Genomic DNA, 11,347 nt, shown 5'->3' on the forward strand with positions numbered 1-11,347 from the left:
AAATCTACATGACACTTTGAAGGTGATGTCGTGATGTCGTGATTGAACAAATACAGAAACAAAACCGAGAGAGATTAAATAAAATGGCTAAACTCATACACAAAAGAGAGGTGCTTTATCCTTAATCTTTTTTAATCCAGGAATGTAGGTAGCTTTTCCAAATGTCTGTATAACTCACTGAGCCAACATTTACTACATTTAAATGAAATAGCACCTTATTACTCTTATGACAGTGCGGTCCATGAACCAGCAGCCATCTGTTGTGCCTGGGAATTACAGGAAGGCAGGCTATTAGGCCCACTCCAGGTGGCCTCTGCACTTGCACTCATCTAGAAATACACACTCATACCAGAAGAGACCCAGCAAGAGGCCCCGCTCCACAATGTCCCGTTAGCAGAGGCCTAGGGACAGACAGGGTTCAAAGAAACTGGGAATCTAAACTGCATTTTAAAAGTTGTTTTTGGGGGTTTCTTTTTTTAAAGGCAATCATCCCGATCAGAAAAGGAAGGCAGGCAAAAAAAAAAAAAAAAAAAAAAAAGAAAAGGAAGGCAGGGGAACAAGTTCTGAGAGAAGACCAGGTCGGAAGCACCCCTGCCTGCCTGCCTGCCTGCCTGCCTGCCACAGGTTTCCTCGGCGTCCTTTCTGGCATGGACATAAAAGTACTGCATCCTCTCTCCTAGAAATGGTTTTACATTATTTGTGTTGATGACATACAAGAGCTTTTAAAACAGTGAAATTTCATTTTCTGTTCAACATGGAACAAAAGCAAAATAAACACTGTTTTCAAAAGAAAAAATACAAAGACTCTTACATAGACAGATGGAGGAACCAAAACGAGAGAGGTCATTTTTAATGGAATATTTTAAATAGAAGACTACGTGTCTATGGCAAACTACAGTGCCTACTTTCAGGCTGCACACTGTGTTTATGATAGGCTTTTACTCAAATCTTAAATTCATTTTCTTTGGTTAAACCAGTACATATCCCTATAGTACATATCCCTATAGTTCCACTGTAAAAGGTTATTTAACATAATAAATTCAGTGACAATTCAGCACCAATTTTTTTTTCTTTCAACAGAATAACTAGAATAACCTTCCCACTTTAAATGAGGTTTACCAAATGAATTCAGGTATACCAGTTTTTCACATCAACTATAAAAAATTGCCTCCCTCTAAAGGGCCTATTTCTGCAAATAAAAATGTCTTTTTGCCTGATTAAACTTCTTCATCATCTGAGAACTTTTCTTCCACATAGTTATAGTTGGAAAATTTGTCACTGGAGGCTTTCTTTGTCAAAATGAGCTCTTTTCAATTGCTTTGGGAGAGCAGTCCTGTAGTCAATTACTGGAGGAGGGAGCACTTGACAAAAAATTTGGATCCACATACTCTACCTTAAGACATCCCTTACACTCCACGGCGGCAGGCTCAGTGTTTATACCTTTAAAAACCTGGGCTCTGGCCGGTTGGCTCAGCGGTAGAGCGTCGGACTGGCGTGCGGAAGTCCTGGGTTCGATTCCCGGCCAGGGCACACAGGAGAGGCACCCATCTGCTTCTCCACCCCTCCCCCTCTCCTTCCTCTCTGTCTCTCTCTTCCCCTCCCGCAGCCGAGGCTCCACTGGAGCAAAAGATGGCCCGGGTGCTGAGGATGGCTCCTTGGCCTCTGCCCCAGGCGCTAGAGTGGCTCTGGTCGCAACAGACAGACGCCCCTGATGGGTAGAGCATCGCCCCCTGGTGGGCAGAGTGTCGCCCCCTGGTGGGCGTGCCGGTTGGATCCCGGTTGGGTGCATGCAGGAGTCTGTCTGACTGCCTCCCCGTTTCCAGCTTCAGAAAAATACAAAAAAAAAAAAAACCCTGAACATAGGAAGACAAAGTAGCTAAAAGCCAGTTTATAATACAGTGAGAAAGGTCCCCGGAGGAACACCACTGTGGCTAGCCCTACCTCAAGAACTCCTTCTCCCAAATGGCTCTGTAATGACAAATGTCTTCTCCAACCGGAGAAACGCATTCAAACCTGTGAATGTAATCTCTAGAGCCACCACCTAAGGCACCCCATGTTGAGAACACAACTTGAAGGGATGTCACCTTGTCATGCACAGGCCTGGTAAAGAATAAAACTACTGGCTCTCATTTTTAATCCAAGAGATACCAGTAATAGAAAAGAAAACACAAGCTTTCACTGTGGAGCAAACTGGAAATTAACATAAACAAGTCCTATACTTTTTTTTCCCAAAGTGTTTTCACTTGTCTGCCTCTCTCAAAGACTAGTTTTATAATCTTTGGTTTGTAATAGAAACAGCAATCTGCTTTAAAACAATGTGCTAACTAAACAACAGACTTAACCGAACTGAGAGATTCAAACAAAAAACAAGGCTATGGTCTGTATCCTTTCAGTCTCTCTACAGAATACATATAAGCAATGGAAAAATAAAACGAAATTTCATAAGGCACAGCTGTAAAACTTTTACTAGCCTTACTCATCTTTAAAAAATATATTTTTTTAAGAGGCAAACTTATGAACTGCACTTAAAATTAATACCCAAAGAATTCCAACTATGCAGGGATATGGGCTGTCATTCTTCCCACTGGATTTTTAAACAATGTGGAAACACGGCTGTTTGAAATACTTCAGTGCCATCATTTAACACTGCTCAAAATGTCAAGAGCCTTATTGCGCCCCAGTGGCCACTCTTGAGCAAATAATACATCCTTTGAAGTTAAAATACTCCTAAATGACGCCAAGTGAGAATTTCTAGACTAGGACGGTCAAAATTGTCTACTTCTAAAGAAATCGATGTTTTTCTGGGACCCCAATTAGGGAAAAAAGCACTTGCACTAACAACCTTGTGACTTTTTTTTCAGTTTCAAATGTCAATAAATTTCTTTCCCCCACAGCAATATATTTATACATTGTTTCTTAATTAAACCCTTGGCTACAACACCTAGCTCACAGCTGTTATTTCCAAAGGCACTGATGTGTGTTTCATTTGACAAATCATGTAATTTAGCCAGTCTCTTTGACTATAACTACATGCTGGGCCACACTTCATACCCTGCCTCACTCTGATACCACAAAATGCCCCAGCAAAGAAATCAAGAAACAAAAGCTTACATGAAATTACCATAAGCAAACAGCACCGTCTCTGCCAAATACTATAGCATTTTAAAACAGAAACAGTAGCCCTACCCTACAACACGGCATGTGCATAGTCTAGGAATAAATAAATCTACATATAATTTAATTCCACAATAAAATGGAATCTAAAGATGGAGTTAAAATTTTCAATTCTAATCTCTTTTCTGTATTAATTTTTTAGACATGAATAAGTCAAAATCTTTCTCTCCAGTTTATCCTTAAAATCACTTCTACCTGTCCAAATGAACTGCATCTTATGAAATGCTTGTAAACAAAATAAACTACTCTAAGAACATGATAACAATTTTGAAGGTGGAATCTTGAAAACAAATTATTTGTGTTCCTGTCTTCTTCAAAATTCTGAGTCAACCGGATTATTCAATTCTTTCCCACTTACCTTTAAAGTAAAAAGGTCAGAGTTGAACCCAAATTTGGAATCTCAAAAAGTTCTTAAAAGATGAAAATGAACATTTCTACCTTTTATTTTAGGAAACCTTGAATACCAGAGAAACTGACAAATGTGATCGAAAAGGTGAACTGTCAGAGAGGAGGAAAAGAGATCAATAGAAGTTTAATGATGCTACATCTTGTTAGAATGAACTGCCTTGAAAATACAGCCCAAAAAGTCTGAGGCCAAAGTCTTCAATTCCTATGACCAGTCAAGGCAAACCTAGTTAAACTCCAAGAGTCCAGCTACTATAGACCTCCAAGGAAAACAACCAACCTGGTCAATTAGGAAGGAAACATTTGTGAGAGGTAGGCTAAAGCCTCCCATGTATGAATCAAGTGCCAATGAGCACCAGACCCAGAATAATGCCAGTTCAAACCATCTACCATGGATCCTGGGCACCGATATCCTGGGGAAAAGCTGACAGAGCCTCAATAAAAATCTTAAAATATGAATATCAAAATAATATAAGTGTAAGTGAAATTCTGCTAAAGGACAAGCTATCAGCATTTTTTTTTTTTTTTTGTATTTTTCTGAAGCTAGAAACCGGGAGAGACAGTCAGACAGACTCCCGCATGCGCCAGACCGGGATCCACCCGGCACACCCACCAGGGGGCGATGCTCTGCCCCTCCGGGGCGTCTCTCTGCTGCGACCAGAGCCACTCTAGCGCCTGGGGCAGAGGCCAAGGAGCCATTCCCAGCGCCCGGCCATCTTTGCTCCAATGGAGCCTCAGCTGCGGGAGGAGAAGAGAGAGACAGAGAGGAAGGAGAAGGGGAGGGTGGGAGAGGCAGATGGGCGCCTCTCCTGTGTGCCCTGGCCGGGAATCGAACCGGGACTTCCACACGCCAGGCCGACGCTCTACCATTGAGCCAACCGGCCAGGGCGCTATCAGCATTTTTATGAGCCTATAATCACACTCTCAAACACTGTACAGTACCTGCTACAGTACTGGTAGGAAAAGAAAGACAGGTATGAATGCTGCTGACAAACATGAACAGCTGCTGTTTGTATTATGCACTATATGTATGAGAAGCCTATGTCTACTAATAGTCATAATTAGTGAATTATTAAATGTAGTCATTTATTCTTCAAAAGCACATACAAATCAAATCTTCAAACAAACCAAAACATTGTATATAATTACACCTGTAATTACCCAAAATGTCTCCCATACAAGTACTAACCAGGCCTGACCCTGCTTAGCTTCCGAGATCAGACGAGATCGGGCATGTTCAGGGTGGTATGGCCACAGACTACCCAAAATGTGATGCCTTTTTCATCCTATAAAAGGCAGAAGGCAAAGCAGTCCCTGCCGTTGTACCTCCACAATTTCTGTTTTTTTCAACTAGACTCTAAGTGAGGACAGCGGTTCATAGAGAAGAGGTCTGTCTATACGTTTCACAACCCACTTGTCCTTCCTATCAAGGCCGCCATCCTTGTCACTTTTCTGAAGTCATTAAAGGAAGTAACCAAAGCTAACAGAATACCTAGCTTCCAAGAGACAATCTTGGAAGAGACACCTTTTCAAAATTTAAAAGGTGAATATTATCATGTTAAAAGCATGTTGGGTGCAAATAATAAAATTATATAAAATTAGGACAGTCACGATTTTTCAGAGAGCCTTAAGGCTAAACTTTGTCCTTTCCTAACATGATGAAGGTGTCTATTTTAGAGAAAACGTACTCTTCACCTACGATTAGCAGCTGCACCACCATAGGCATTTTAAACAAGTGCTTCTAGTGCGCTGAACACTAGAGATTAGGCAGACAAATGGGTTCCTATCTCATATTGGAATCCAAAAGGTTGCAGCTATTTCAGAATATAGAGCAGGAAATTCAGTATTAATATCGGGCACAATAATACTGAAAAACTAAGTGCAGATGACATGACAATGTAAATTGATAATATAATAGTACAGCAAAAAAAACGCACAGATATCAACACAACTAAGAGACAGATGGCTGGCAAGCAATTTTCCCTATGGCATTTGTAAATGTCTATTCAATGCCTGTATTTGGGTCATTGCCTAGGATCAAAACCCATGTGACAGTTCAGTGGAGGTAAGGCAAAGTAGTCTATACTGGCTTCGCCTTATTTTAATTTATGGTTGAGATGTACTTGTTCAAACAGCAAAATGAGCCATTTTCACGTAGATTTAATTCAACAATCAAAACACCTAGAAAATACAATGTCAATGTCACGTAAAATATCTCATAAACTATAAATTGTATCCTCTTGCATTTTTTCAGTGTAATACAAAGCAAACTTATTCCTTACTTACTTTGATTGTATAAGTAATTCTTTTTAAGCATACTTTTAATACCAGGCATGCCTTCAATGGTTGGACATACTATAAATTTAAGATACCAGTAACAGATTGTCCAAGGCAAATCTATTAACAGAGTTATTGATCATTTCACAAAGAATCACACCAGGTCAAAAATCCAAATTGACAACAACATTAAAACACTAAATAAGGAATGAATAGTTGAGTACCTTTAGAAAAAAGATTTTTTTTAAAAAAATCTTCTATTCTTTTTAAATACTGCTCATCAATGACTTTAAGGGGGAAGAAAATCTTAAATAGTGCTTCCACAAAAACTCAGATTTACATTTACACCCAAATGAATAACTAAATTAGGAATGTGCTAATAAAAGTTTGAGTAATTTTAATTCAAGAGTAAAAATTTCTGCCATGGAGTTGTTTCTCCAAGTTTCACACGATTATTGTAAAATAGAATAGCTCAGAAACTTAAAGGTAATGTTATCGATCACAGTTGAGCTTAGCAAATACAAAATTGGTAATAAGTAAAAAAAATTTCAAAGCAGCCACAAATCCATTTCCCACTTTCAAAACCTCAAATAACTGTCTCTTAAATTAAAAAAAAAAACAACAAAAAAAAAAACGAATGCATTCTCTTACTCACATGAGAACCAAAACATGTATTAGTTGCATTATCTTATTTACTTGTTATATAATATAAAGAAATGCCATCAGGCCCTGGCCGGTTGGCTCAGCGGTAGAGCGTCGGCCTAGCGTGCGGAGGACCCGGGTTCGATTACCGGCCAGGGCACACAGGAGAAGCGCCCATTTGTTTCTCCACCCCTCCACCGCGCCTTCCTCTCTCTCTCCTCCCCTCCCGCAGCCAAGGCTCCATTGGAGCAAAGATGGCCCGGGCGCTAAGCCCAGGATGGGCAGAGCATCGCCCCCTGGTGGGCAGAGCGTCGCCCCATGGTGGGCGTGCCGGGTGGATCCCGGTCGGGCGCATGCGGGAGTCTGTCTGACTGTCTCTCCCTGTTTCCAGCTTCAGAAATATATAAAAAAAAAAAAAAAAAAAAAAGAAATGCCATCAGAGAGATGGTATGTGCAAAATGACATCAGACTACAAAACAACAATTAGGGTTTACATTTTTGCTCTGAAGTAAATTGACTCCTCTTTTAGAGTTATCTCTAAGCAAAGCACATTAACAGGAGTATGTTTAATGAGGATAAAAGGTAAACAAAGTAATATTATCCTCAGCAAATACATGAGAGCAGAGATTTGGGGGTCAACAAGTTTTTTCCACTGACCTGAACACCAAATTTCTCCAGAAAATGAGAGGGTCCATCAAGATGTCATATACAACATGACTTAAAATTTGGCAAAGATTACATATCTGTAGTTCCAATTTTACTCTAACCACAATTTAAGAGTCGATACAGTTATTACTAGACTGAAGGCAAGAGGAGAGGGGATGTAGTTGAAACCATGTACATATGCTTTTCCATCAGAGAGGGCGAGTTCTACCCTTTACTATTTGTTTCTTCACATCCTAGCCATATTCTTGAATTTAGCACAGAAAAAACACTTGTAAAATATTAAATTTGACCATAGGGAAATTGATTTTGCTATAAGAACGTTTCGTATTACCACTTAATCTTACCCAAACTACTTCAAACACTGAAAGTAATTATATATATAGTTTATAAAGTAAACTTGATCACTGTATTTAAAAGAAATGATAACTTTGAGAAGTACCACAGCAATAATTTTTAAGTTGAAGCCATATAAAGCCCTCCTACAGTAAATGCCAGATTCGTCAGCTAAAATGCACAGTCTCGACTTCAAGCAAGTGGAGCGTGAGAGCACCTCCCTCCTCGAGGGCGGCTCTTTTGCTTCCAGCACTGGCCTCTCCTTACAGAGCTGTATTTCACAGAAGTTCCTGGAGGGGCAGTGGAATCCACAGATGTCTTTTAAACAAAGTTTTTCCTTGAGCCTTTGTAGTCTGAAATGGAGTGGTGCAAATAAACACATTATCATCATCCCACAGTTTCTCGGGATTCCCAGCCCCCTTGCTCCTTTACATCCCAGTGAACTACAGTAGTCAGATAGACAGTACTAGACCCGAAAGCCACAACTTACAGTGCACCTTGGCAATAAGCCCCCTGTATGTGCCATGCAGACACCATGATCCTATTAATATGTGCTTCATCATTTCCAGGATATAGAAAAGTAAAGTCTGATACTTCTAAGACATCACACTCTTAGGAGTATGTGATTACATATGCAGCTCTGCCACGTAGAAAATTAGAGTAAAATACACTTTTCAAGTTATAGCAAAAGTATAATTTGTACTTACGGATCTTCAACATCATATATCATATGTAACATCTATGTATCATATACTGAGCATGCTATCTAGATATATGGGCAAATCATCACATTAAATTCACCTGTGTAGCATGGTATAAGTCAGCTACTCTCACCATCCACTTAACATATAGCATGTTACAAACTTATAACAATTGTCCACCATCAAAGCACAACTAATTTACCATCACACACTTGCAAAATCCTCACTAAGTCACAAAGTCCTAACACCTTTGACTGATGATTAAGGAACACAAAACAAGCACTATATCAACAGGGAAATGTACATGCAGATTTTGTTTAGTTTCACCTTCATCTGTAGGAGTTTCTTTTGACATACTTTTTAAAGAACTGGACAGCAGTAAACAATAGCATATAAGAGGAATGCTTGATTTATCACTGTGGTCTACAACAGTTACAATATTACAGTAAGTTACTTTTTTATAAGCTGTATACTCTTGGTTTAAATGCTTACTATTCAAACTGTCCCCAACAGAGCCAGTAACTGCTCAGATTCGTCTCTAAGCTTATTTTGTGAAAAAGTCACCCATCTTTGGAAGCAAGAGTTTTTTTTCTTCCAATAACCCTAGAATAGCAGGTGCACTAGAACCCAAAATTGGAGAGAACAGAAGCAGCCCCTTTCACAAGCCATTTATTTCTCAGAGCATGTAGAATAATTGCTACAACCTGTACACTGCTTAAAAGTTGAGGGAAAGTTTATGTCTAACAGGGGCTCCTTAGCAACTAGTCTCTGAAAGACACTACACAAAATGCGTTAAGAAGGAGTGTGCTGGCCTGACCTGGGGTGGCGCAGTGGATAAAGTGTCGACCTGGAATGCTGAGGTTGCCGGTTCAAAACTCTGGCCTTGCCCGGTCAAGGCACATATGGGAGTTGAAGCTTCCTGCTCCTCCCCACCTCCTCTCTCTCTCTCTCTCTCTCCCCTCTAAAATGAATAAATAAATAAAAATTTTTTAAAAAAGAAGGGGTGTGCTAACAGACATGTGAGTGTGAACCAAAATTCGCTGGCCGAACATCCACGAACATGCTTTCAGCTCGAGAGTGGGCATACCAGAGAATACAGAATATGGCTAATTACGGTACCACTAGGAGAAGATCCTGCCTTCACCTCCCCCCTCACTACCAACCACTTTGCAAAAGTTCACTTGGTGCCCCATCCCGACCCTGGGGATCCATTCTCTTTCCATAGTACAGAGAGGCTGCTGAAAAGCTGTCAAAGTAAATCTGTGCTCACTTTTTGGATAGTTTAATTTCAATGGAGCATGAAACACCCCAGGACGGTTAAGTAGTTTAGCCAGGCATGCTGTTCTTCCTAATATATTTTAATTATGCATCTGTTTTAATTGTAATCAGGTTAAGTCACTGGAAAGACACAAATTGGAATTTTCCCTAATGGCTACTGGAGCTTTTCATCAGTTTCTAAACACTAACAACGTTTAAAAACTAGGTAGAGCCACGAGTACAACTGTGACATTTTCCAGAAATCGATGCAGTTTCTTTGACAACACAGTTCAGGTCTCATTAGCCACCCAAACTAACTCAAATGCAGAAGACAACTTCAGTCTCTAGGGGCGTCTTCTTCCCCCCAATTAGCACAAAAGAATCACTAATGTCTAATGTAAAACTCCCAAACAGAAATGAAAGCCTAGGCTTTTATAAAGTGCTACTCAATCGATTGGTGAGAGAGGCAAGGGGAAGCAGGAGAGACCATCAGCAGCATATCTTGGCTCAAAGTAAAGTACACTCATTACATGTCAAACGGGAAAGTTGAAGCTGAGTACGATCCTCTTTCTATTGTTTTGGCAACTGTCAAACGTGTGTTTTAACCTCGGGAAATAAATCGTCCCATCAATAAACGGAAACGTTACAGGGAAGATCTATTAGGGGGCGGGGACCGGCTTCCTTCCAACCCAGACGTAAAATCGCTCAATGTGCTTTTGTTGCACCAAGGAATACCTAAGACTTTTTTTATTAATACGTTCATTAAACAGTTTCCCAAATTGCTGTAATTTCCGCTAAGAAACTTAAACGTGTGCCAACAGCCGAGAAGCTAGGGAGAACCTGCTGCAAACTAGGAGCCCAAACTCCCTGAGCCCGCCCAGCGCGCTCGCGCCCCGGCTGTTTCTGCTCTAGGTGCTCCTGTTTACGCGTCTCCTAATCCAGGTGCCGGACCCGTTGTGCAAGACGCGCTTCCAGCTTGAAAAAGCATCCCGCTTCGGAGTCCCTGCAGAGTCCCCACACAGCCCGCGACCCCTCCCTTTCGCCCCCTTACCTGTCGTCATAGCAGAAATCCGCACTTAGAGTGTTGAGATACAAGGCGAGCCCCAGAGCGCTGCTCACCAACTCTGCAATCATCTCTCCACTGCCTTCCCTCCGGCTCGGCTCCCAGCGCGAGGGCAGCGGCGGCAACAAAACACAGAAGCATCAATCGCCAGCTTCACTTTTCCCTCGCTTCCCCACCCTCCGTCCTCTCCCTCCCTTTCTCCCTCGGGTCCTTCCAAACCACTGCTCTCTTCCTCCTCCTCCTCTTCGGCCCCTCTCCGCAGCTCCTGCGTGCTCCTGAGCTGCGGGCTCACACCGCGCTCCCCATGCCCGGCGCCCGCGAGCGGCGCGCGGCGTTCGGGCGACGCGCCCCCCGGCGGATACACAGAGCTGGTCTTTCCGCGGCACGAGGTCCCCACCCTAACCCATGGCAGTTCGGGGCGCCCTAGGTGAGCAGTGGAACGTGGAGGAGGTGGAAGAGTGCGGGATAGGGGCAGAAGCACCGGACCGAGCCGGGCTCCGGGACCAGCTGGAGGAAGAGAGAGAAAGAGGGGCGGGTGGGAGAGACAAGGCGAACTGCCTCCCCTCGCCGCCTTCCGAGCGCGAGGATCGGATGCCTCTTGGACTGACTGTGGCCACCACCGCGGCTGCAGCGCATTCACTCTTTATTACTCCCTGCCAGTCCCAGCCCCTTCTATAGTGAAGTGAGGAGCAGCTGTTGAAGTCTCCAGGAGCACCCGCGTGGGGTTCACTGCGCTGCCCCCCGCGCCTGCGTGCTCAGCCCTCTTTCCTTAGTTTGCCCAGCCCCTTTCTCCACCCCGATGCCCTAAGGCTCCTCCCACATAAACCCC

General features: G+C 42.3%; 1 protein-coding gene across 1 annotated transcript in view; it reads right to left on the reverse strand.

Annotated features, from left to right (window-relative positions):
• The window catches only part of TMTC2 (transmembrane O-mannosyltransferase targeting cadherins 2), a 420,661-nt gene extending 409,414 nt beyond the window's left edge, over positions 1-11,247 (reverse strand). The window contains exon 1 of the mRNA XM_066257560.1: positions 10,507-11,247. Coding sequence (XP_066113657.1) covers positions 10,507-10,589 — 83 coding nt within the window. The 5' untranslated portion in view covers positions 10,590-11,247. The remainder of the gene's footprint in view (positions 1-10,506) is intronic.
• Between the last annotated feature and the right edge of the window lie 100 nt (positions 11,248-11,347).

This window comes from Saccopteryx bilineata, chromosome 2 (genome assembly GCF_036850765.1).
Source record: "Saccopteryx bilineata isolate mSacBil1 chromosome 2, mSacBil1_pri_phased_curated, whole genome shotgun sequence".
NCBI lineage: Eukaryota > Metazoa > Chordata > Mammalia > Chiroptera > Emballonuridae > Saccopteryx > Saccopteryx bilineata.